General features: G+C 39.8%; 1 protein-coding gene across 2 annotated transcripts; it reads left to right on the forward strand.

The window, feature by feature from the left end:
• Positions 1 to 1219: 1219 nt before the first annotated feature.
• LOC145905598 (gonadotropin-releasing hormone receptor-like) lies at positions 1220 to 27367 on the forward strand. 2 transcript variants are annotated; one of them, XM_082992841.1, is made up of 12 exons: positions 1220 to 1450; positions 11612 to 11804; positions 14953 to 15059; positions 20891 to 21016; positions 21428 to 21638; positions 22054 to 22223; positions 22546 to 22685; positions 23076 to 23122; positions 24534 to 25791; positions 25976 to 26027; positions 26420 to 26469; positions 26908 to 27367. In XM_082992841.1, exons 1-9 carry the CDS (start codon positions 1340 to 1342, stop codon positions 24542 to 24544), a joined length of 1116 nt encoding a protein of 371 aa, XP_082848967.1. In that variant the 5' UTR covers positions 1220 to 1339; the 3' UTR covers positions 24545 to 25791; positions 25976 to 26027; positions 26420 to 26469; positions 26908 to 27367. The 2 variants fall into 2 exon arrangements, with proteins under 2 accessions (XP_082848967.1, XP_082848968.1); XM_082992842.1 differs by having other exon boundaries at positions 24537 to 25791.
• Positions 27368 to 27440: the final 73 nt, after the last annotated feature.

Consider the following 27440-nt stretch of genomic DNA (forward strand, 5'->3'; position numbering starts at 1 on the left):
AGTTAGTGTCGATAACACAATCACGACTGCTTTTTTTGTTTATATCATTAATTAGAGTTTGAAAAGGGAGCTATTGAAATTTTGAGGATACCCTATAGTGCTACATACGTTACACTACCGTTTACATGTTGAGGTTCGGTTATGTCACAATGTTGCATGTTGTTGTAGGGTTGGCTGTTCATGTATTTGTGCTGGGTTTGGTGGCTATTTAACCAAACAATTAAGAGTTGTAGTTTTGTGCAAGGGTTACAAGTCGCACGTTGTCAGGAATACACAAGGTGGTAAGCTAGAATGGAGAAATGCCCAAAAAACGTTCAAGAACTTGGCTATAAATTAAAAACACCTGAAACAGCAATAATGCCATCTCACGTTTTCGTCACGGGTTCTTGTTTTAAAACACAGAAACTTGTGAACGTTTCCAGAAATTACGTTGCCTGAAGTTTTTGATCCGCGGCGAGCGTGAAATGAGGTCAGACATCGGAATTTGCGTCATACGTATAGCTTCCTCGAGGCCTTGAACACCAACCGCGGATTTGTGCCACCTGGACAGAACGTAAATACGGATGCTATATGGAATTGTGCTATATGAAAGATGTTCTTAGTGACACTAATTGATATTAACTTATGACTGGCTGGTTTGAAAGACCCAAAAGGCCAGATTTGGCCCGAGGGCCGCAGTATTCCCAACTGGCATAGTGGTTTGGGTTGTTACTGTTTAAATTCGAAACTATTTTGACACCTAAACCCGTTGTGTGAGACACAGACCAGTTGTACCTAGTATATTACATCTGTTGTTATTAAAAAATCGTGTACTTGTCCATTTCGGTGAAAAAATTTAATTTGAAAACACATTAGTGATCACATGTCGGTGGCTTTATGTGACGTCATAATCCTTTCGCTGACGCTTGCTGGGCTAAACGCAATCGGAATTCGCCCTTGTCGACAACTTGTAGTTTGTGGGATTTGCAATGCAATCAAATTCTGTTTGCTGGTGTAAACGTTTGGGATGCTTAGGCTGGGTGTTACATGATTTTTCAATCAAGCTTAACAATTGCTTGGTCCCTATTTATTGACTTTTCTATAGAACTAAATGCTCAGTGCTTACAGCAGTTTGTCGATCGTTCTGCAGGACTGCTGGTCGCAACGTTAATCAATGCTTCGTCAAGGTCAGTGTGAGCCACTCTATATAATTGTTGTATTGTTTTTCCATTACAGAAACGCACATGTAGATGCCAGTGTCGATAAAATGTTATAAAACTGTGCTTTTTACTGCACCTTTTGGATTATTGCTGCAAGAAAACAGAAGGAAACGTTGCCGATTAAACAAATAAACGAAAACATGACGACGCCAAACTACGTCACGATGACGTCGGCAATTAACGCAACAGCGAATTGGAGCGTGCCGAACGGAACCATGGCTCCATTTTTTCCGGATTGCGAATACTCACAGGTACGTTCTAAATTTTAAAGATTTTTAAACAGTTTATACCCCGAAAATTGCACCCTGAAATTTTAACATAACCTGCAGTATGCAGTGCGCGATTTTCCTGCGTTTCTGAGAATTTTTTTACGTAATCATGCATTAACCCCTATTAGATATTATTGGAGTAATTCGGATTAAATCCAGCATTTTGGGGACCTAACATCGACGGTTTATAAAATATTAATCAACGATAAACAGATGGAATCACCAAAATCGATGAAACATTAACGAACGGAATTTCAGGAAATTGCGGGTGGAAAAAAAATCTGAACAAACTTGAAACGAGAAAGCACAAATTTCTGCATTTACACAAGGCACTTGTTTCAAATCAGAATCAATCTCGTACATTATTCGGGAACGTAAAATACGTCTATACGACACAACGTTGGGAGAGATATAAAAAAGACTGTTAAATGTATGAACAAAATTTGCGTTCGGTATTAGGAAAGCTATTAATAACAGTTGAGCAAGTTGACAAGATACCCTTACAAAAGTCAGCACATAATTCTGCACTAATTTCGATCCGGGTAAAACGACAGCGTCACAAAACCTCATCCCGTCGCCCGTTGTAATGAATATAACGATTTGAACTACGAAAAAAAGCCAATGCTCGAAGAAAAGCGAAATAAAAACACTCGCTTGTCTTGTTTTACATCGGTAAACCAAATTAGTGCACGCCAAATTTTCTGACACCAAATCCCCGCGGACCGCCGTCGACGTCCTCGGGGACCACAAAAACATTAAGTTACAAGCTTCGGACCCCTTGTGATTATATGGAACAATAAGTCTTTCGTAAAAACGTGTATATAGTTATCCACCAGCAGTAAAACCTTTGTGTAGGAATATGCCGGGATTCTCGATTGCTAATATTCATATTGACCTTGCACGTTACACTAGAATACAAAAAGTCGCTGCGAGCGACCGACCTGCTAAAAACGGTTCGTTCAATTTAAGCGACTGATGCAAGCAATATTAAAGCTCTAAAATCCGCAAACAAGCTTTAAATACAAAATCTACCGTTTTCTATCGTCTTCTACAAATACGATTCAACACTGGATACACGTCTGCCAAAAAGGCGCTTCGATTGTGTTTGCGACGTAATATTACATGGATTGCATACAACCCTATATGAGAGCATCCTTATCAATAGCAAAGAAAGCAGTGAGTTAAGTTTTAACGAACACTGCTGTAACTTGAACATCTGCGCTCAAAGTTCCTAGAACGCCGACAACGCTGCTAGCGCTACGTTTACGATCTGCGAAATTTAAAACTCGCGAAGTGCGGTAATATCCTTTTAACTTGGCTAATATTCCGCCGGCAATCCTTGATTACTAAAGCAGTTATGATATCGGAGCTCTTTAGGGTTTCTAGATACGAGCTTTCGTTGTGACCAATCATATGCAACTGATGCCTACCTTACCTGTGTGCTGTCGGATCTATTTGTTCGTGGACTTAGGCGTAAATCTTGTGGATATTTTTATAGATTACCGGGCCCCGTATTGCAAAGGTTAACGCATCGACTTAAAGCGGCAGTTTCTGACAGGCAGACCCCGTTGAAATAGTATCTGTTTGCTTGGTGACTCGCACTCCTGTACTGCATCGATAACAATGCAATTTCTCATTCGCGTTTTAGGCTTTGCAGGGATTTGCAAAGTGGGTTTGTTAACCGGAGGGTGGGGGACTCACTGGGAGGTCAAAAATGTTGTTCCGATTTATCAATTGGTGGTAAGAATACAAGTATTTGACGAATCGGCCAACCTATATAGGGCTTGCTATAGGGGGCATTCCATTTTTAAAATCTTCATCCATATGGACAAGTTGTCAAACACCAACCGAAAGCATTTGTCGAAACCCGCTATGTTTATATGTATTATCCAAGACCGCATGCTGTAGGTTGGCATTGTGACGGCATAATCAAAATCCAGAATGCAGCTTCCCCCAAAGCAGTTGTTGTAACCAGCGCTCGCTTCCATTACTTATTCGAGCTGATTTCCTTCAAAGGAAGTAACCGTGTATTTCTGGCAACTAGTAACTCGATACACTCGTTAGCTTGGCAGCAGTGCACTGAGAATGGCTCGACCACGTGCGGATTTGTGGCTGAGATAAAGTTTGGGGGTAATGGGAGAGACATTTGCCTTGAGATCTACTTGTCGGTAAACAATTTCAGTTACTTGTGTTTTTGTGCCTTACCTTGTCTGGTTTTCTTTGCACAATTGGTATTCTTAGGCGTTAAATCACTTTCGCTGTTAGGCAGCCCAGCAATTAGCCTTTGTTTAATGTTGTTTATGGTGGTTAACTGGATTTGCAAACACGCCTGGAAAATTTTTTCGTTTGTAGCTGTACTAAAACACTGATCTTTGCCAGTTTTCACTGAAGGTATTGGCATTACCCATCTCACCCTTCTGGAATTCTACTATGTTACTCCCGCCATACAAAAACGTTGCTGCTGTTATTGCGTTAAGACGAAGCACTGTGGTTGTTACGTTACAGCTGATGTCAGAAAAGCGCGTTGACGAACCTGTGACGTACTGATTTCTAAAAAAAATTTCAAAACGACGCACCGAATAATTTTTTACTGTTGTTTAAAGCTATTTCTAACGTTTATAGATCAATTAGATAACATATAACGGTTGAAGTCGCGCAGTTTTTTGTTGAAATATAAAAGTGTTGCATGATGTAAGACCGTCTAAATAAAGGCGCATTAATTTAGACGTGAGAAAATAGATAAAAAAACGATTTTGAAACGTCAATCCATAAACCAAGATGAAGCCACAAGGCGAAACCCTGTCTGAGATAGCGGTTGCTAGAGCAAATTGATGAAGGAAGAATATACCCCGTTAAACCCTATCTGGGCCACAATCTCCTTTATCTTATACCACAGGGGAATGTCGAGGCTTCGTAAACCTGCTTTCCGGCTTAATGTATAGGAGGTAATTTGCGGCAACAGCAGGCTTTGTGTGAACTAGTCGCTCTGCTGGTTCTTTTGTTTAACCAGGGTGATAACATCGTTTCCATGCGGTGTAAAGTGTGTGTCGTTATGCTGTAATTGCGCCAGCATTACGACAGCAACGAAACGAGGTATGTTTTGGACATAGCTCAACCAAAAGATTCTTGAATGCACCCTTTCCTGTGAGCAAACGATATTTCTGTTCTTATTAATACGAAACCACAATAGTTTAACTGGAGGCTATACTTTAAAACCCACATAGCAAATAGTGGGCAAACAGTTTTTAAATGTGTATCAAATTAAATCTATTCTTAATAATATGATACCATAATAGTTTATCTGGAGGCTCTATCAAAAGTTGTCAATCCCTGTATATTACGGCTGGCAAATCGTTTTCAAATGTGTATCAAAAGGCCTCTGCGGCCTGGAAAAGTCACAGGTAAACAAATTACGCGCTTTTGTTACAATTTAACGGTTTCACGAGTGGTTGTGGAAACAGAAGTGGTTTCTGATTTCAGCATTAGATGTTGGCAGTTTGAAGCGTTATCTTGTTGTCGGGCAATAAATCGTTGTCAGAGGAATTTAAATATGTTGGTTTGTGGTTGAATAGGTCTTTTTTGAATAGATTATGACGTGAACTCGCACCGCTAAATGTTTTTGGTAAAATCGTTATCTTATCTTATGTTTATACGTTGTTGCAAGGGAGCCAAAAACTTGTCGGTCATACCCTGTACTGACTAAAGGAATTCCTTGAACACAAGGGAGATCCCATCCACGCGCCAACCGTAAAACCAGCCAACGTCGAACGTATCCCATTCACGCGCCTTTACACTAAAGCGTGTAGAGCGTTTGACCTAATTACGTGTTGTAGTGATCCCTTCACCAGCCCGCGCATTATCGGCCGACGTTTTACGGTGCTTTTGTCAACACGGGGTTTCTGCCTTTGGCGCAACTATCTTTCAGGCCTCGTCAGCCTGTTGGTGTTTTTTCAAGTCTTTATGAAAGATTTCGGCTTGACCGACTGTACGGCAATGTACAGTACAATGGTTTGTTCGTCGAGACTTCGGCCTACGTGGTTATCTCGCGTTTAAAACGAGCCCTCGGTTTTTTCAAAACTTCTGTCCCTTTTTGTCCCAGGAATAGAGGTCTACTGGATGAATGAAAAAAAGCCAATATTCAGCTTGTGTTGAGACGAGTAGAACGAACCAAACGCTAACATTTATTCACGTATTAGTACAGCTACCTTTGAGCAAATACATAAGCGCGTATTCCCAGGCAACGGCCTCTGTTCATAATTAACCGCAACCGTGTGGCAAATCTTGAAGGCTAAACGGAATTTTTCGTATTGATAACTGTAATAATGACTACCACTGTCAGAAACCATATTGTGTGCCTCGTTTACTATTAATAATAATGTCACCTATTCGTCATTTTGATTCACATGTAGCGGTTGATAAAGGCAATGATAACTTCTTGTTCGTTGCCCTCGCCACGTTGATTCCGTCACGTAGAGTTGTTTTCACACAATGTGTCCTCACCCCTGAGTTTGGCGAGTTGTACAAGCAGATTATAACCAGAAGTGACTTTGAAGTGTCTGCTTTGTCTGGACTCGCGGCGCGTCATGCGATCAAACGTTCGTTATTTGTATCACTCGTGAAGTTCAACGTTGGATTTTAGGCGACATTGTTGTGTTTAATGCTACCATTGTGCATATTTGTGTTTGACATCACAAAGGCTGACGACAAAGAAAAATTACATTTGCGCCCAAGTTTTTATCCCTGAGACTAAGTGATTTATGTATTTGTTGGATCAAATTCCATCAATTTCTTGTAAACATTCTTATATTATCCCCTGTAGCTTGTCACGTGACAATTTATCGTTAATTCATTGACTTTACTTGAAGGATGGTAAAACCATTTCGTAAACCCTCAAATAAGCAGTGGCATCTTTCTTCCAGTTAGGCTGCGAAAGTTTTTTGCAGTTGCATGTATTTTTGGGACCATGTCAATTTTGACTTGCCAATACCCTGGAGGTATTGTACCTTCTTCTGAAATTAGCAATGCCTGTTGCCCTTTTTACTGAAACTAGGGTGTTTTTGGCTGTTTCTGCTTATTTTGAGTTTGAAGATAGTTCTCACCATTTTCGTGCCCTTCTTGCTCTTGTGTGTTTACTCTAATTTGTAACGATACGTAAGTTTAACATGTACACCGATCAATTCTCACTCATCTAAACATGCAATAAGAGCAGGCAATCAAGTACGGATAAATACAACAAAACCTAATCTTGTTTACCTTAAAGCAATTTTGGTTGTATTTAACCAAACCCATACATATATTAAACTACATATGCTATATCAGGCCCAGCTATGGTGCAAGGCCTCAAATTCAACATGAATAAAAAAATTTTTGACGTGAAAACCAGGTTACGTATGCATTTAGGGTCGTATTCCGCAATCCTGAAAGGTGTTAATCGGATGCATGATTACGTTCCACATTTAGGAGCACGTAATTTAATAGCAAAATGGGTTTTAGTAACGCCGTGTCGCATTTGTTGTTCTCGCTTCTGTTCAAGTTTTCGAATCTGAGACAAACTGTTCGTAAACTATATTTTGCTTTCGTGAGCGCGCTTGTGTTGGCAGAAATAAATGCGAATGCTCATGGCAACATCTTTGGATAGTACACCGCTGACTTTTAAACACCAAGAATTTGATATTTCAAAAAATGAATTTATATAACATTGTAAAATCCACTCTCTGGTTTTGCACCTCATACAATGGACAACTGTGGTCGTGGGCGGGTCGGGAGATTGCCCTGCCTCTTTAATGATTACAAGCGAACGGTTATCAACAGGCGACAGTGTTCCGTTATAAAATAGACAGCGGGACATTCGGTCGCCGCATGTTTATTTCCAGGGTCATATGTCTGACGTCATCCTCGACTTATGAGAAACACCACATGTGGTTTTCAGCGGATTTTCGTTGGTCTCAGCGTTTTCTAATCGTGTGTATACAAATAGCGCTTATTCAAGCACCATCTATTACCGCGGGAAGTGTAGGCGTTGCCGGACACAATGCAGCACGCACTTGCACGTCAAAACCTTGCCTGGTCCTTGTGAGTTACATTCACCTGAGCCAGCCTTGTATATTTGCTCTTATCGTGTGAAGTCATTTTGAATAATTGTTTGTTTATGCAAACTTTCTTGAGTGGTGCTTTGATTAAAGGGAGTACTAATTGAAAATCTATACAAAAAGATTTGACTGTGGTGTCGTCACAAATTTGCTGTCATACCCAAGCTTGGGAAAAATCAGGTTTGTGCTTTCCTGGTATTGAGCAAATAATAAATTATTGCAAAACCATGGGGTTCCCAAATACGTTTTGTTGCACTAAACGTAAATGTGATAAAGCCTATTAGGTTAAAAAAACAGTTTTACAAATTTGACCTAAACTTAGCCTAAAACATGATCTGAGCCTCAAAAATGCTAAATCTTCGGGCTTTGATCGGTCTTTCGAAAGCGAATGGGCCGCACACTGGCTTTGAAAGTTGACATTTCGAATCAAAACAATGCGGGCCATTGTCATGATAGCGCTCACCGTTTCCGCCTCAATTACTCTGCTGGACCCTGACTTCAATTTTCTGACCACTTGAACAAGCACGACTGAAGGTAACTTGATCTAATCGCAGAGGTGACGTTGATGGCCGTTTAGGGCTGTGGCCAAAGTGTTGACCCGCATTGGTTGTTTTCGCATTAGGGGCTGGATTATTTTCTTACCGAATACAAATGCATTAAGAATGTTTGTGGCGGGTAGAACTGAAACTTGTGACTGCGTCTTTTAAAAGCCGTTCTTGTGTTTTATGTCGAATCGTTACATTCTTGTGTTTGTATTATTAATTCGAGTTTATTTCTGGGAAGAAAATCCATTCATTACGCTTTACAAACGCCACGTTTGGAAAATTTAGCATGACGTCAAAACGATAAATCCGTCACGTGATGGCTGTTGTTGAAGTACTTGACTAAAATAAACAAATAAAATTAGGTTGGGAGTTTTACGGACACGAAGAAAAGCAATTTTCTATTCTCAAACACGTTTTCGATAAGGTCCGTGTAACGTCTATCCGCAAGCATCCAAACAAACCCAGGTGATTCTATAGCAGTTCCATACCGTAAGTGGACGGAAAATTTCACAGCGTATATCCGAAATGCGCGTAATCAGGAGAACTAAAATAGTCTCCACGGTTTGAGAAAACAGGAATTTCGGAATGAAATAATGAAAATAGCTCGCGGCCATTATCACGTGGGCTAAGTTGTTGCCGTTATTGGTTTGTTGAATTCAGTATTTCTTGTATCTGGGGTAGGTTTCTTGTTAAATTTTCATTGTTGTATCTACGTCTATGTATGTAAATAGCGATCTCGCCGTTCAAACTAAAAGAACACGTTTTGACTAAAAGAGCATTGTTGCCGTATTTTTTCCTTGAAACGCTTTTGCGTAAGTCTGTGTTAGTCGTCAACAAGTTTACTTTACATTAAACTTTCATGAGGTTAATTACTACCTCACGTGCGCAAGCCACTTTGTTGAAATTATCCACCAACAAACTTGAATGACCGTTTCAGCGTCGAAACTTGAACGAACATCGCCAGTAGAAAACAAAATATGGCAGAAAACTGGCAATTTGTTTTCTATTTTTCATCAAAATAAGAAAAACTCGAAAATTCCTTTGGGACAAGGAGAAAAACCCGCCACGCTTCACTTCCCAACCTCGTGACCTCCCGTTATTCAACCGTGACCGAACAGTTTTCAAACCAAACACGGATAGGATTTTTCCAGCTCCACTTAAAAGCACTTGTTTTCAGATAATCCTGACCCCTGGCAATTTCAGCCAACAGAAAGAGGGTGGATTGGCAAACGGGTGACATAACACGGTCGCGGGCTTGTTTTTATTAATCCTATTACTTACCTTCCACAACAACCTGTTTACCGCAAGCTTTGCGGACTTCAGCAAAGAAAGGCTTTGTTGAATGGGCTACCTGCAATGCGCATAGATATTAAACCTTAAAGGAAATTTGAAATAAAACACTCAAACTTTGACATTGGCCGCAAACCGAGACAAGTTTCAGACAGTATATTTCGCAATGGAATATCACCTGTGGTCACAAACGTTCCACTATAGTCAATATAGTGATTTCGAGGTTAACTGGTTTTACTCATAACACAATATCCTCGTTTCTTTCTATTTACTCCGCTTTGAATAGTACGTAGCGATTGTGGCACACACTGTTAATGTTGTGATGCATTTAGTTTATTGTATTCTGGGAACGCGAGTCCAAAATGTGACTACTATATAACCTGCACTGATCGTGTTTAAACTGCGAATTGGTGGTGTGGTTTTAATCGTTTTTGATTAAATTGATGTAATTACGGTTTCGCTTGTCAGAGGCCAAACTAAAAAACTCTAATGCAATAGACGATTGATTCTGTTGAACCAAATAGTTTAAAATGGAGAGTTGCAAGAAAACGCGAGTGAGCGGTTTAGAAATATGTCAGTTTTCAAATACAACAAAGTTTGTCATGAAATGTTCACGAAAAACTTACGTTTGTGTAAAAGGATATGTTCTATGTGCTTAACATGGGCCAGCATTACCACATGAATATTAATGCTTTTGTAAATCCAGCACCCAATACTTGAAGGTGACCTTGACGTTGTTTTCCTCGACTTAGGGTTTGACTGACATGAGATTGTGTTTGGCTTGTCTCCGATTAAATTTGAAACTGTGTGAACGTCTGCAAGTAACTTGAATTAAGGGTACATGATCCTTTTTATATCGGTTATCGGCGGACAGGACTTCCAAAATAGTTGCAAATCGTTTGGAATGGAAGTGACATTTAGAGCTGTTTGCAATCAACAATTACTTAGTATGTGTGTGATATATCAGTCTTGAGCACTTTGAGTAGGCGGTCATAGATTCTTTTTACAGTGTCTGAGGTGCAGAACACGTTGACATGTCGTGGCATGTGCATCTGGTTAGCATCTGTTACTTAAGACTTATCGCAATCAGGCAAGTTTGCGGATTGCGTAGCATTCTTTATGACGTACTGTGTTTGTCCTTGAAACCCCAGATATGGGTGCTAATCCATGGGAATTTTGGTCCCGAAGTTACTTTTTATGTTGGTGGTAACTGTGTGTTGATGTTGCACAGACCCGCTGAAACAATAATTAATTAATAGCCAACAACAGCTTGCAAGGGTGTGTGGGCAATATGCACACGAACGCGGTCGCTCCATCAGCGTAGAACGGATATGCTGGACGTAGTTAAGTACTTCCTTGGTCGCAAACAACCAATGACCGATGTGGGGCGAGCAAGGTGCCACTTCCACAGTCAATTCGCTCAATGAATTGCTTAGGTTCTAATTTAGGGTGCCGCCATGGACGCAAATTTGTTGGTGGGGCCTGAACTAGGTGCACATGACTATTGCAAAAGCACATTCCATGCTTTTGGAGAAATCCTTGCGTAGGACAGCAAGTTTCAACGTTTCTCCACGAATGTTAAACATGTCCACATGGATAAATGTTATCCAAACGCTGCGTCTCAACCTTCATGGTTGTTAATATTTATTCCATCTTCCGGTGAAAAAACAACACATTTTGTTTGAAAAGATTGTATTGTAAGATAAGCAAAGTGGAGCCAATAATATGATGACGGTGATTGTATAGTCACCACAAAGTGGAAGTCTTTGCTTGGCCGTTTGGTCAGCAAATTCGTCTGAAAGTCACACAAGCTGCACTGATGGGACCTTTTAGGTCGAAACAGTGGCCATCTGTCTGCAGCTTACACAGATTGTATTGTAGTTTCGTCTGTACGAACGACGAGAGAATAAAACCAAAACAGTAGCGAATCCAAACGCAAGGAAATTGCGCGACGAAAAAGTGCAAAAGCGTGCAACAGATAAAAACACAGTGGGACATAAATCAATAAAAAACACCAATCACCGGTCAATCGGACAAACATAGGAAACAATAAAGTTATAAATAGTTGCGAGCAAAATCACGGAACCAAGGGGAAAGCACTTTTTAATTTTTAACTGAAAGAACGAGCAGTTTAGAAATCATCATGTCACCTGGTGATCAAAACCTATTTTTAGTTTTCGGATATATTCCATCCATACAGCATTTTTTTTATTTTTCAGAAATTTCTTGTGTTCAACACAACCCAGCTTGTGCGAGTCATATTCACCTGGACGATTTTCCTGTTCAGCGCCGCTGGCAACCTCTTCGTCCTGTACTGCCTCTGGGGCGCCAGGAGAAAAACCCACGTGTTGGTCATCACCATCCATTTGACCTTGGCTGACCTTGCCTTCACGTTCTTTTCAATGCCAATGGGTAAGTCCTGAGCAAAATCGGCGGACTCATTTCAAAAAAATTTTAAGGGAAAGTGGGTGTTTTTTCTTGGCGTATCACAAAATTAAAAAACTTTGCAGTTTCTTTTGAAGTGATAGATCAACATAGTTTGTAGCTTTTTTAGTTTGTATGAACAAATGTTTAACAAAACCAGTACCCTTACACTGGCATTGTAAATTTTTGAAACGGCGACAGTAAAATGTCTAATTTGTATATTTGTGGATCGACAGTATTGTGGTTCTCGAAGAGATTCCACAATAACCAAGCCTTTATTAACCGCCCGTTTAAAACCCACTAACGAGCCCGCTGTCAATAATTCATACCAGTGTTCCCATTTGTCTTTGTGGTATTAATTAACCTAAACCGTGGGCAAGGTTGGAGATGACGCTGTTTTATGGTCTGTGTTGACGTGCGGTCTGGCGTCGTACCCGTCTGAGGTTAAGTCTGAAGATTACGTCTGAAGTTTAGAAACGTAATCTTTAATGTAAGCTCTTTTGCGGGTCCCACCACCTAACCCCAGCGTAACTGTAACTTCAGTAGCAGCTGTGGTGCCTTTGTAATTCCATTTTTTCTAAGTAGCCATCCGTTTAAGAGTGGTTAGCGGACTATAAAATGCATCGTTTTTTTAATTAACCCAACGTAGGACAAGTTGGGTTGGATACGTATCTATGGAAAAATATCTGTTTCGTTCCCATTGTTAGTGGTAAGAAAAACACATGTTAACATGTCATCAAAACAGCATCTTCAATCGTACGAAATCATGTTTAAGTTTCATATCTTGAAATATTGTTTCCAGGTCTTCTCTAAAACGTGCGGAGAATTTGTTTGTGCTGATTTGCGCATAATTCTTCACATGTCGACCCGTAGTTTTTAGGTGCGGGGACTTTTGGAACACAATAATTGACCTTAACTTTCTATGGTGCAGAGAGATACCCCCGCCTGCCAATGTTTGACAGTAATATCCGTCGATAAGAGATCGGTAAACGGTCTTGCGACAAATATACACTTCAATGCCGCTTCAGCCAATATCACGGCCAACCGGCTGTCACTTAAATGATGCCGGGAAGCCGCGATATTGACCGTTCCAAAACAACTTGCAGGAATTGCTTGTCAAAGACGCCGTGGAGTACAGCGGGTCAAACCAAATCAAATCGATTGCGGGCGACTCCCATGGGAAAGATCGTTGGTTTTGACGCCTCGCAAGTCCAAAGCCGAACGATTTACGGATCTGTCTCGCTATTCAATTCAATTTGCGCGTATTGATACAAGTCGATATATCCGACGTTCAAGGCGACTCAATTTTGTTAAGTGTGGGACACGACCTGCGAACTAAGCGAGGCAATATTTGGAGAAATTTTAGGATCAATTTGCGTTATTGATTGGTTTGCGTTGCGTTGCGGGGTCTAACGTAGCGCGGTAATATACTTAAAGATTCAACATACCAAAGTAATATTGCACTGTGTTTTCTAGGGACATGACAGGAAGATACTATTACACCGGTTCACAAAGTTTTCGACAAAATTGATCCACATATAAGCCTATGTAACACAGAAAAGCTATGATTTCGTGTAGTATTTCAACTCAAGTATATAACCAAAAAAAACAGGCGGTTGTCCTGTTCACGCATAACCTTAAAAATTCGCACAGATTTCTATTTTACACAGACAAATATGTGGATCAAGTTTGTCGAAAACTTTGTGACCCGGTGTTGTAGCATTTTCCACATGATAGATTGGAAATAAGCAACAGTTCGCCGTATAGGAATATTTACAGACATCTGGCAGAAGCTGTGCGGAATTTAAGCAAACTCGTTGTATATTGAGCCTCCACCATGGTTTGCTGCACTGACGCATGATCACCCAACAGAAAATATTCACTCAACAAGAAACATTTAATTGGGGGTTAATATCCTGAAATGTTTTCAAGGCTTATTGGAACTGTTTTATTGTTTGTGATAGATTTGATTTTAAATTGAAGATACAACAAATACGTATGCAGCAATACGTCGTCACGCAAAAAATGATATTTTTGTTCCGTAAAAAAATGCCTGGTTAAATTTTCGGAAACAATTTTGTATGAAAAAGCGGAAATAAGGTCGACCAAACCAGGCCCTCTGGACTAAACTATCATTATACAAATGATTTCCGAATAGTGTAAGCCATAATATTTGAGTTAAAAGTAGTGTTTGACTGTTCTCCTCCGTACAGTAACACATTTGTTGACACAAGTGGATCTGTCATGTTTTGGAAAGGACGAAAGTAAGACACGACGGCGCGTTGGAACTGTTGTTGCCACGGCTTTAAACACTTAAAGGCACGAGAAAAAGCTCAAAACAACCGGATTTAAAGCCAACAAAACACTCCCACAAAAACATTCCCTTCAAAGAATTGGTCTGCATGGTTTAAAAGGTTGTGATGCGTTGAAGTTTTGCCCTATACGATTCTGTGATTAATACTTAAAACTTAGGTACGTGTTAATGCAGAAAATGCTACCAATATTCGCCGAATCCGAACCGAATCGTATATCAGTCGTAAAACACCCCACGCACCGTTTTATTTTCGCCGTAGCGACGCAGTATTATTTCTGTGTTGTTGTTCGTGTGATAAATTCAATAGTTTTGATACCATACTGCTATTTTTTGATAGCAGTTTCAGAACTACAATATTCCGTTCCAAGCTCAGTTGTTTAAATCCGAATATTCGGATCCAATCTCCCACATCCGTACTTACAACAAACCTATGTAATTTTGCTTTTGGTGCATGCTTTTATTTGGTGGGAACAAATATATATATTTGAAAGCAATTTTTCTCAAAATAAGGGTGTCTTTGAATCAAACTTTCGACAACAAATTAAACAATTTTTACAGACAAAACCCGACGCAACGAGCTTCACTATTCTGCAGTTAAGATTTTTGACAATCCTTTAAAATAATTGCAGTGGACATTTTGGGGAAAAAAAACTCGGAAAATTTTTGGCCGTTTCGGTTTCGAAACAATATCCACCACAGCATAGTCTGAATTCTTCTTTCTGTTCAGCCTTTATATGCGATTGGCTCGGCCGTTTTTGGCACACGCAAACGCATGAGCATTCCGGGGCCAATTTGTAAATGCAAGCCAACTCTGTTTTGCAGATGCGATGTGGAACACAACAATGCAGTGGCTCGGCGGCGAAGCACTCTGTCGTCTTTGCAACATGCTCAAGCAGTTTGGAATGTACATCAGTTCGCTCATGGTGGTGGTGAGTTCTTGGACGAAATAGAGTTTGTTATAACAACGACTGTCGTGGATTTTAAGTGAGTTTCTGTGTGGCACTGTTGATCTCTTTGGCGTATTTAAGTGCAGACCACCACGAACAGTATTGAGCAGAATCTTTTGCGTTGTAAAGGTTGTGATACTTTATATGGCCAAAATATAACCCACTCAATGCCGGTAAGATGAAATGCCTTTCCTTGTGAGATTGCTTGCATTGGGAAACTACACCAAAAATAACAACGCAAATCAAATGATGTGAATTGTGCGTAAGAAAAGTGAACGATCGACACAAAAAAATGGCACGACCACCACCAAATCCAGAAAGGTTATTAAGTCCGGCGCTCAATGCGATATCCAAGTTCTGCAATTCGTTGTATCGCAAACACGTCCCACTTTACTCGAAGCATGCCATAAACGAGACCGTAAAACGCGGAATGACGTGAGATATCGCAATAATACCGGGCGGTATGTTGGCTTCGGTTGCCCGGCGAACCTTTACTGCTTTGTTGTCTTCGCACCATTTACGACCATTCTCTGTTTTGCTTTCCGAAAGAAACCTTTAATGTTGGAAAAAGCAGGCCTGGTGTTTCGTGGTGTGTGCTTCAAGGTCGCAGATAGCGCAGGTCCAAGCTTATGGTTCGGGCATCTGTATATACTGTCTAGAATCTGCAACGATTTGCAAGATTTAGTCAACTTTTTTCATTTTGTGTGACCGGTTTTGCAGATTTATCGACAGTAGCGGATGCCTCATATCAATTTTAAACCTATTACGCAACCGGGATGCATGCGCTGACATGAATGGACTACTTTAATATCCTCATTGGTCCGTGGCCATCCTCAGGAAAGGTCTCTAATGCCTTTCTCGATTCCAGTAAGAGGATTTATTACCGCATAAGATTTCACTGCAAAAACCGCAAGCTTGTCCCATGAGGAAATTTGCTTCCCCGCCGGAATGATTAGCTACATCAACGCTTTATACTTCAATGGCATTGCAAAGAGAGCGACATGGCAAGCTTGCGGTTTTTGCAGTGAAATCTTATGCGGTATTAAATCCTCTCACTGGAATCGAGAAAGGCATTAGAGACCTTCCCTGAGGGTGGCCACGGACCAATGAGGATATTAAAGTAGTCCCCGCCGGAATGATTAGCTACATCAACGCTTTATACTTTCATTGAAGTTAAACACAAGTCAATTGGCCTTTATTAGGTTTTTGCAAATGTTTTTGGAATGATCAGGATGATTAGAAGGCAACAAAAATATTGGTGCAAAGTGCTGTGCAAATGAAATGCCAGCAATTTTTTTCGTGTATTGCCTGACACAAGCGTTTGACTCCTTGATAAACACATATATTCGGTCTATCACATTTTGCAGCAGCAATTCCCAACATAGAAGGACGGTGAAGTGTTTTGAATCATTCGCGGAAAATGGACCCCAGGCAACAAAAATATTGGTGCAAGTTCATATTTTGGCTTTTTCTTGCACCGATGGTCCTCAAAGCAACGACCTTTGCTGTGAGGAAACGCACCTGCACCATTTGTTTTGACAATCTTCAGTAGCCCTTAGTCGCAAGGGAGCAAAACTTGCGCAGGAGCCCTTGAACCGCGGCAGTGATCCTCGGAGGCCCAATGCAGCAGACTATCTCGTTACAAGTGCATTGACGCACGAATTCCTCCTGCTGGGTTCGTTTCTCACGCTTAAAACGCGCGAAAAATTCTGTCCTTTGCAAATACACAAATTTTCAGCGTCTTGCACCGGGCAAAATTTTGTCGAAAACTGTGTTGTGAAATGGTAAAGTGGAACTAAGGCATGTCAATATGAACCACCTTCTGCCGCAACGATTGTTGATACGAAGGCCGATCACAAAATATGCTACATAAGCGACTAAAATCAGCAACCACAGTTTCTTCTATTGCAAATAAAATTGTGAAACTAATTGCACCAAAATAACTCACAAAGAGTGATTGACGATCGGCGTCAGTGTGATCTTTTGTTTCAATCACTCTGTGAGTTATTTCGGATATATGACAAGAGAAGACAGATCCATCTTTACCACCAAGCAGATACGTTAATTCCTGTTTTCTGAATGATATTTTTTTCTTCTCTCTACTGATTGCAGCAACCCGGGAATCCGTTGAATGCAGTAGCGTGCTAAAATGACTTCCAGTCATGCGTGACCATGCCCGGACGCACGGGGTTGTATACACTGTCAACTAAAACCCCAAAAGGTTCTTCCTTCGCTGGGGAGACATCAAAGATCACATTCCAGCTAGTTTGGCGGGATGAATTTACTCCACAACCCTGCGTGACCTTCACATGTTTTTGTGTGTGTGTGTGCGAGGTATTGCTTCGATTCAAGACAGATGTGGTGGTGAGTTGGACGTAGAAAGTATGAGACGTCTTTATTCTCGCCGACGATAAAAATGCTTTACGAAAGTCAAAGTAATCAAAAATTCTCATAATGTTAAACTTAAAGATTAATCCCGCTTTCCCCTGAATTTTGTATCAGTTGGAAAACCGTAAAGTCACAGGACTGTCGCCCTTTCGGATTTGTTCTGTACTGTTCTTTTGTTTTACCCAAAATCTTAGCATTAGGGGTTGCAGCATTGCACACGCCTCTATATGCGAAGGTGCAGCCATTGCCGCACATCCCGCTAACAGGGAGCACGAAAAATGACTTCTTTTCGCCGCGTCGGTTGCTGAAGTGCCTCCAACTTGTTTGCGCTACCGCGGAGCTCTCGAAGTCATTTGTCTAAACGTGATTGGGTTACACTGCTACATGTTGCCTGTGTTTACGCTTCACCTGGCTGAGGCCAACTTCCCGTGTCGCTGAAAGCACCGTAAAAGCACCGCATTTTTTCACATCTGCACTTGCACACTAAAAGTCGTTTGTCAAATCACGATGTTCCGCATATATTAAAGGCGAGTTTCGGAACTATGGCACTTAAGTTACGAAAGAATATATTCTAACCAACGTTTCGTCCACCATCCGGCGAGACTTTCTCAGGGTTATGTCGCAAAGATAATTCATCAAGGAAATATAAAAGTATGCAAAAGTGCCAAAATACTGACCAGTTTGCCAACTTGTCACCAGCTGCACTGACGTGAACTTAGGATCCAACGAATGTCGTAACAGTGTCATCTCCACTTATTACAATGTGTTGTATAATTTGTCCCTCCCTGCAGGCGACCAGTTTCTTAAACTGCGGGCATTCGTTAGATTTTCAAAAACGGATTAATGTGTGCGAAACTGAGTTGCGTACAGGAGACAGCAAGTATCCACTCGATACTGGTTGCAATTTAAACAACCCTAGGTCGGTTTGTTGTGTATGTTCTAATAAAAACGGATTGGGCGTGGTCGAGATTGATGATGTTTTAAGCATATTCGCCTTCAGAGTGAGCTCGTGGTGTCAGAGCAACACATAGCAATATTCTATACACGTAATTGCGGTTAACCTTCCACAGTAAGAGACGGACCACAAGCCCCAGTTCTTGTGGTCATTTATCAAGTGATCAAATAGCAACAAAGGGGCTGAACCGGTGGGCGTGCTAAGTTACGGAAGCACCAATTTGTAATCAATATCTTCGATGTGAGCTCGTGCATGCTTTAAAGCGGAAGCAGGTTGCCTCGTTAATTTAACTCTAAAGGGATTGGCACTCCTGCACCGATGTATTTAATCTTAAGAAAATAAAATAGCAACGTGGTATAAGTGTATAGGTGTTAATGATCACAACCATTGCATGAGCATTTCTTACCTGATAAACAACGTCATGCAACTTTACCGCAAAATTCCGTGAGGGTATTGGTTGTATCTTCGTGAAATATAACGTAACGTAATTTTATCAAGGAATCATATAAGCCATGTACACTGAAACTTAACAAGCGAATTCACGGTTTCATTCCATGGTGTACATTGAAGTGCATTTAGCCAATTTGCTTACGAAATTTAATTGCGATATGGAGCACGATTGGCACTAGTACTTTTATTCTTTGTGAGAGGATACCTACGTGCTGAGTCATTTTTCTTCCCACAATGCCTGTCAGGTCACGCGTTCTTTTCTTAACCTCGCCCAAATGTATCTCAGTCGCGTACATCAACCTTACGAGTGGGTACAACTTCCAGCTGCTTGTGCAACAAAACCGGACAGTCCACGATCAATGTAATCACACTTTAGTACGATACCGCGGTACTTTAACTTGGTCTTTTGGCAAAAGTGATTGAAAACCTGAAGGCTTTCGCGTTTGCGTTCGGCCTACACTGCATGGTTTCTCATATCGACCTTGCGGCATTGATTTGCTATTTGCCCTAATGGAAATGGACAGGCTAATTGGATGATACACTTGCGCGCTATGTTAGTTTTTGACGCCCCTCTAGTTGACTTTGGCGCTGTGGTTTATATTGCGGTTCGGTGTGGGATTTTAACACGAGAAGTATCTCTGCTGCGTTTACCACAGTCAGGGACGGTCCACGGCACATTGGACTGGTTTCACAAAATCAGGCGACACGGTTAAGAAAGAGGCCCTTACCAGGAAGACCAAAAAAACGACAAATGTTTAAATTTTGCTTTCGCTAATTGTGAAACATAAAACCATGTTCTTTTCGGTTAAATACACGCTTCACATATTTTCTTTGACCTACCCTGTGGCCACTGCAACATATTTCGATGCTTGAAAATTTCAGAAAGTTATTGAGTTTCTTGCCGCGAAATGCTACAACAGATATCTAGATTAACTTACATGAATTACTTCCAGTCCTGCTACGGTTATCTGAGAAAATGCAAACAAGTGGGACAAAGCATTGGCGTTATATGCAGCGTTCCCATGTCGAAAAAATGTGATTGGTTTCCACTCAAAGGTGGCAATTCTGGCACCAGAAACTTTTCACACGAAAGGTGTGGCAATCAAACGCACTTCGTGCAGAATTTGCTCTTTTTATCAACGCCAAGAACAAGTTTCAACGATAGGCCCTTAGGAAGCAATCCATGCAGTTTCGCATATTGCCCGCAAAATGCACTTATCAAAAGGTCAGTTAACCATTCCCAGACCATCGCAGTCCCATTCGCGTGTCAGGACATGACCGAAAAGCTGGAAGGCGTCATTTTTGCGAAAAACTGTAGCGGAAAAATCAATCTTCAAATTAGCCACGCACGCACGCCATTGTCATGATTGCAACGATTTGGAGTTTCTGTGCATTTTTTCTCTGTACATGTATGCGGGCCCATGTATATAGTGTCCACGTATAACCTCCTCGCATAATACGTATGGGTGTTATATAAAAACAGAAGCGCTGAGGTTAAACCCGGGCTTGTGTTCTCCAAAAATTCTATTTATGACGTACTTGCGTCACAGAGATGACGCGGATTTCCATCCAAAGGCCGTTTTGTGAGTGTTCAACTGTCGGAAACGCAAATCATTCCTGGTCATGAACTTTAGCAATTCGCCTTCCATCATATTCGACTGTGTAAACATAGTTCTCAATGTACGCAGCAATGTCATCGCCTGTCAAAATTCCAGTCGCATATTATCAACCAAAAGCAGGCCTAATGTACAGTAGATCTAGAATTAACATGCAGGTTTTATCACATCGAAAAACGTGGGAAAGACGAAATCCGTTCGGCGAAGATTTTGTGCAGCACAAAGTCATACAAATATGTAAATGGAAAGTTTTGTAGCAAATATGTATAACAGGATATAACTCACGACACAAGCTTATGCTTTTGAACGGAAACGTTCATCAATCACTTAGCAGTAGCGAATCACAAATTTTTAATCAAACATCAACCAAGAAAAAAGTAAAAATAAAAGAATATTTTTTGCAGGTTACTGCCCTAGACCGTGTGTGCAGCATTCTTTCGCCGATGTCGAACATGAACCAACAACGATCAAGAACCAAACGTTTTCTCATCGGCGCGTGGCTAATCGCGTTTTTCAGTAGTCTTCCACCAGTAAGTTCGATTCAACATCTTTCAATCTTACAGTCGCTAATAATCTGAATTCTGAAAATTTTTCCAAAATTGGTAAACTTGATGATAAGATTATGTACATATATTTACATTACATTGCTTTACTGCGATCTATTCATTTCCATTCTCTAAACATGAGGTGTGGTGCATCTACACATTTTTTTGTGATAAGCTGCCTACAAACCTTACAGTTACGCAACAATATTAGCTGTCTTATGCTGAACACAATAAATTAAAAAAGTTTTAAATGACACTCAAACATTTTTGCGGCTTGCTCTTTATATTTTCAGACCATTTGCTGTGTTTTTGGGGTTTGTGGACTACCGAAATCCCAAGCACTACCGATATTATTCCAATCAAAATATCAAAAATACATTTGCTTCTCCTTTTCAGCTGTACTTTTTCTCGATCGATGAAAATCAGTTTTGTCCCGAAGAGGATGTTTTTTCTCAGTGCATCGACTTTCTAATCATCGGTTTCGAACAAAGGCGTATTTACCTTTTCTTCACCATGAGCATGAGCTTCATTATTCCGTTCGTCTTCACGCTGGTTTCGTACAGCCTCATCCTCTGCGAGATATCTAACATGCTGCGAAGGGACCGAAGTGAGTACGACATTCTATGACCGCAGTTCAATTAAGTTGGTTAGAGAGTCCCCTGGTTTTACCTAATTGTGGTGTTTCAGAATACTCGGAGTTGATAGTATAGCCTCATTTTTTTTTAAATATCAACGTATTATGTTTTAAAAGACTATTTGTTTTGAGTGATCACCCACAATTTTATTATACGTACAACTAAAAGCGCCTTTTATGTATTGCTTCTAAACGTAAAAAAACGAGCTATAGCGGATTCGTTTAACCGAAATCTAGTTTTTGTGTTTCGTTATAGGCTTGAAACATTCGCCTGCAGCTTAAGCAGTTTCTTGTCTTGTTTCGGTTAAGTTTTTTGGGGTAATTTTTGTTGTGTATCTTTCGCTAACTGTGCGAATGTAAACTAAAAAAAACACTCTCCACTTTGTAGTTATGATGGGGCGGAGAGACAACATTTCCAACATGGCGACCGCCAGAAAGAAAACGCTCATACTGACGTCAATAGTATCAGCTACCTTTCTCCTACTATGGGGTCCTTACTATGCTTACGGCGTGATCACGTGGTTCAACGAGTATCTCTCTCAGACCGTTTCCCAAGAGGTGGGTTCATTTTATTTTTTGCTGAGTCATGGACGTAATAATTTATCGGCAAATCTTTGAATCAAAGTTTATTCAATTTGTGAGTCATTTTAAAAAAGAATTTTGGCACTTAAATTTGCACAAGCTTTGGTCACCACCTAAACTTTGGCTTGGTTACGTCACTGTGCTGAATGTTGGGGTAATGTGTGTAAAAAATAATTATTTGGTTGTTGATGCACCACGTGGCGAAATGCATTCTTGTACCCCAGCATTGGGGTATCCAAAATACACCAGTACATTAAATTCCATGTTTATTCACAAACTGAAAACTGACTCTCAACAGGTAACCAATGCGCTTTACATGCTTATGTATATGCACCCGGCCGTCCATCCCATTCTATACGGCTTCTTTGTAAGAGATATTCGCAAGAGGTTCCTCGCTATCTTTCAGCACTGCATTAAACATCCCGACGGCAGACCAAGGTAGGTGTCCGCTTAATACTGTTTCAGCATTAGGTATCACTTGTAACACGCAGTAGTAGCCAAAAGGATAATGCCATTAACCAAATAGACTGTGTGTATAGCATTTGGTGTTCCTTTTGTGCCAAGTCTAGATTAGGCTTTAGCGCACATGACAAAGAGGACTGAATAGTTAGGTACCACATGCAAGGAGTATGCTTTGAAGGTCATTGGTGACAGCTTTATCATGCACAACAATTGAATTTCAGTCACTGGTGCAGCATGACAATAACGCAGTCCACGTACTATTAGTAACTTATATAAAAAGTCAAACTGTACTTTGGTGTGTTTTAGCGTGAAACGCTATATGCTTGTTGTACCTTACGCGTCGGGTAACCCTTTTCGTCTACCCAGGAATATCCACATATCGGGAACGAGTGACGAAAAACAGCGTATGAACTGTAAGTTTGCCTTGTCGCCCTTCAGCCACCAATCGACTCACTTTAATTAGCACTCTGTGTGCATTAGAGGCTGCTATTCTTTGTCATTAATTGAGTTTTCTACATTATTTCGCTTCACTCACAAGACTGACACAATTCTTTTTAATTTTTTTCTAACAACGGTTTTGAAGAGCTTACATTTCCAGCATGGTTTTCTGCATTCCTTCCACTTCTGTCTTGAGTGCCTAAAACTCTATTAGAATACTCGTTACTAATTCGAACTGTCTTTATTTTGTAAAATGAAGCCATGATCAAACGACGAACATCCGCGCAAATATTTAACCCCAAGAAAAACAGTTTAAGGCTTCAACCATTGGAATATTTATTTGCTACGAGAAGCCTTTTAGTGGATAGAGCAAGGGTGTTTGTTAATAAGTGTAATTATTTGAAAAAATCGACAAGCTGTTATGTGTCTCAAGGTACAATATCAAAACAGTAGCTATGCAAAAAATAAGTTTCTCCAATAAAATTCTCCACGGTAGCATCGTACTTTACATTTGGACTGTAACCCTCCGTTGCAAATCCTACCCATTGTCCTCTTGCAGCGCCAAGGCCACGTGTGCCCCCTCCACCCGGATGACGTCATCCGAGCGTGACGTAAGAGCATGCCAATATAAAAAAGTGTTGAAGTCGTATATGTAAGCCACTTTTGTGAACGTTTGTGTCACACTTGCATGCACACGTCACGGTTCATTGCACTGCCCGGTATCATCAGGCAAGTTGGATTCTTTGAAAAAAACGCGATTACCACATTTTTTTGAAACTAAACAATTTCAATTCGTGAGAAGTAGATGTTTTCATCACAATAAAATGCCAAAACATTGGGATCCAAAGCATCAAATGACTAAAATAATTCCACCACAGCATATCTTATATTCCCTCGTATCAGAAACAAATCCACGGGGATCAGTTTGAAGAACATCTTGTCATATACCATCATCTTCACGCATGATGTTACTTTCCGCATTTGTTCCGCTTGGACGTCTAAAAGTCGCTTTTTGGCTTCTCGTGTGTGCACGTGTGTGTGCTGCAGTGTTTCGACTTACATAAACTTGACTGGAACAACTTGACTTTTTAGGTCTAAACTGGATTTCTCTCATTAGAATTTGCATGGTTTTGAAATGCTTTTCAATATGTGTGTAGATGCACCCCCCAACTTCCAATAATGTAATTGATTTTGTAGTAAATGTAAAAGTAAGCAATAAATATGCATTACTAACGCATATATCGTTGTTCCAAATCATAGCTTTTTTGCAACCTGTAATTATAAGTGGTATTAACCAATCATTTTGGTGTAGCTTGTTTTGATAAACTTCTTTATATCTTTCATAAACCAACATAAACGCCGCTAACCCATTTTTATAATACACAGCAGCGCAATGAACAGCTCTTCAGCATCCAACAGCGAGCGAAAGAACAGCCACAGCAGTGTTAAGGGATCCGTCAGAGGGCGCCATTTGAGCGCGATGACAGAAATGTCAAACTTGCAACATTCGGCCGAAGATACATCTGGCCTCGTCAGCAGCGCCGGTAGCGACCCCGTTTAATGAAGCAACTAACCCGTTGAAAAGACCGTACCCTCAGCCGCTAGGCCTCACTAATGTTTAAATTGCGTTACTGAGGGCATGACAGACTTTGGATAATGTACAATATCAAATGTTTCCCATTAACGTTGCTATGCTTTGTTGCAAATGTCAAAGTGATTTCTAATTGCAATAGTTTGTGATGGTATGCCCAGAAACCAAAGAAAAAGCCAATGGCTATTGGAAGTAGTTCGCGCTTTTGTTGCCAAAATAACTTAAACGAATATAGTTAATTTCCTGTGAAGTTCATTTTCAAACTTGTGCAAAACAGCATGATGCGTGTAAGAACGCTAGTTACACGATAAAGGGTTCCCTTATTGTTGGAATAACAGTTCCATTGTTTTTGAAACACATTTCCATCGATTTCTTCTGTATTTGTTACTGTTTTAATTCTTGTTTATATTTTTACTCAAAAGCAACGGCTTTTTCTTATGTACGCAAGGCGTTCGGCCGTTATCCGAATTAAACGCCGTTTTGTATATATATACATATATATATGTACGTTGTTATTTGCGATGTATATCGTTTTTTATATATCCAATATTTTACAGCCGACAGTTGCAGTCGAATTTAACTGACATTGACTGGTGTGTAATTTATCCGACTTCTTATAGCAATAAATGGTTACGAAATAGAAAAAAGCATATTTAGCTGCCCTGATATTATCTGGTAACTGATGCCCCTTTGGGTACAGAGCGTACTGCTGTGCAGCATTAAAGCGAAATATTAAATTTTCATATCAACAACATATATTCCGTACAAACTGCGACAAAATAAGCGTCTAGTGTTTGGACAGCGTAGTCAGGTGGTCATGTGATTACATATAGCTTACAAGTTTTAAAACTTCAAATAACAAATAAATTCTGTAACATTTAAAGAAAAATTCGACGTGTTATTATTTTTTGTATGATTTCTATGAATAAAACATTTCCCGGGGAAATCACCTAAATTAAGATTTCAATTGTAGTGATTTGAGTTTTTCAAAGAAAGATAAATTGTCATATTGCAAGGAAAGAATTAATTGTAAAAACTCATATGGACAAAAAGGTAAGCAGGTAGCTTTAGTTGTCTAATCTTTTGCTTCTTCCTCATTATGAGTTATACAGGCAACAATATGAGCAGTTGTATAACAAAACTCATCCTACTCTACTTAACCAAAAAATTTAGTAATTCCTTCTTTTGCAAGAACTTGCTTAACTTAAAAGTGTATTGCCGTTTTTGTACTAAACAGAAAACAAAGGAATCTGCTGGATCCTCTATCCAACACCTAAGCAATAAATATGGTAAGACAACCTTTCTGTATTATATGTGCAAAAAAAGCCATAATAATATTGGTAAGCTGCAGACAGGGTGTGTACACGCACTGTTTCGACCTGTGAGGTCTCATCAGTGCAGCTGTTACATTAGTACTTTCTGTATTATTGTCCTACTATAAATATTCCTTGATATGTTTCTCATGCTTTAATGTGTATGAAAACAGTCATGTATTGACGTTATATGATTGCAGAATAGTTTGGCACTGAACTGCCCCTGACATTATCATGCAAATTGTTTGTCAGTCATTAGATTTTAGAATGTAATTTCTATTATTAGCTGACATTCACAGCATTCAAAATTCAGAGCTTACAGAACACATATCAGATTGCTTGACAAGTAACTTGTGTTTTGGTTGAAGGTGAATCAAGGAAAGAATCCCATCAAACCGAAGATCAAACAAAATCTAATGTGAGTAAGTTAATATAAGTAGGATCAAGTGTGGTTAGTATTAAACATATCTATCTATAAGCAGTATGTTTATTAATGTCAAAAGGTTTTAAGGCTGTGCCAAATGTGTTTTATACAGAGTTGTCGTAATATGCTGATTTTCAAAAAGTTGTGGTTATTTTCAAAAACTTGTGGTCCTAGAAAATACAAATAGGCTTATTTCTAGCTACTTATGTCCTTAATTTAAAACTACAAAGCATTAGTTGTATAATGCAGCATGGTAGATGGTTTAAGATTAAAAAAAATTCTGCATCAAAAAGCAGCATGCATATACTTCGGTCCAGACTGTCTGTAAATCTGGTAAACAGCCCTTTTTTCCTTTAAACTTAATATATATATGTGTTTGGTTAGTAGTTTTAAAACAGATCGAAGACACTAAACCGTTGTATTTGCCATCAGGGGGAAGTTGCTGCCACAGAACACATTCACGAATCCAAAGAACAAGCGTACATAGCCAGTGTTATATTGTCAGACATTAATCATAGATTGAACTCACAAATACCAAATATGAAACCATGAGATGTAGTAATGATATCACTAATGGAAAAATGTACGTTAAAAAGCAAAAACCAAGGAATTTGTGATCTAATATTATCCCAGGAAAAGATGGTTTGTTTTATTGTAAATTTCTTTGCTTTTTTATGTTCCTCCTTTCCTGTATTATGCTTCAAATTATCGACACATATTAAAAATATGTGTAGCAATTCAGGCATTTGAGGGTGATTGTCATGATTGGTTTAGACAACAATGGAATCGGTTTGTTGTATCGCTGTCAAAATATCTTTACAATGTCAAAATTTACATTATGATGCCAAACCAAATCCAGATATGTTCTGTAGGGGGTTTTTATAATAAAAAACGTGTATAAACAGTTGGTCTGTTTTTATAACAGTAAACAAGAACGGATGAAACACAACGAAATAGAAAGATTA

The sequence above is a fragment of the Ascidia mentula genome, chromosome 6 (assembly GCF_947561715.1).
Source record: "Ascidia mentula chromosome 6, kaAscMent1.1, whole genome shotgun sequence".
Lineage (NCBI taxonomy): Eukaryota > Metazoa > Chordata > Ascidiacea > Phlebobranchia > Ascidiidae > Ascidia > Ascidia mentula.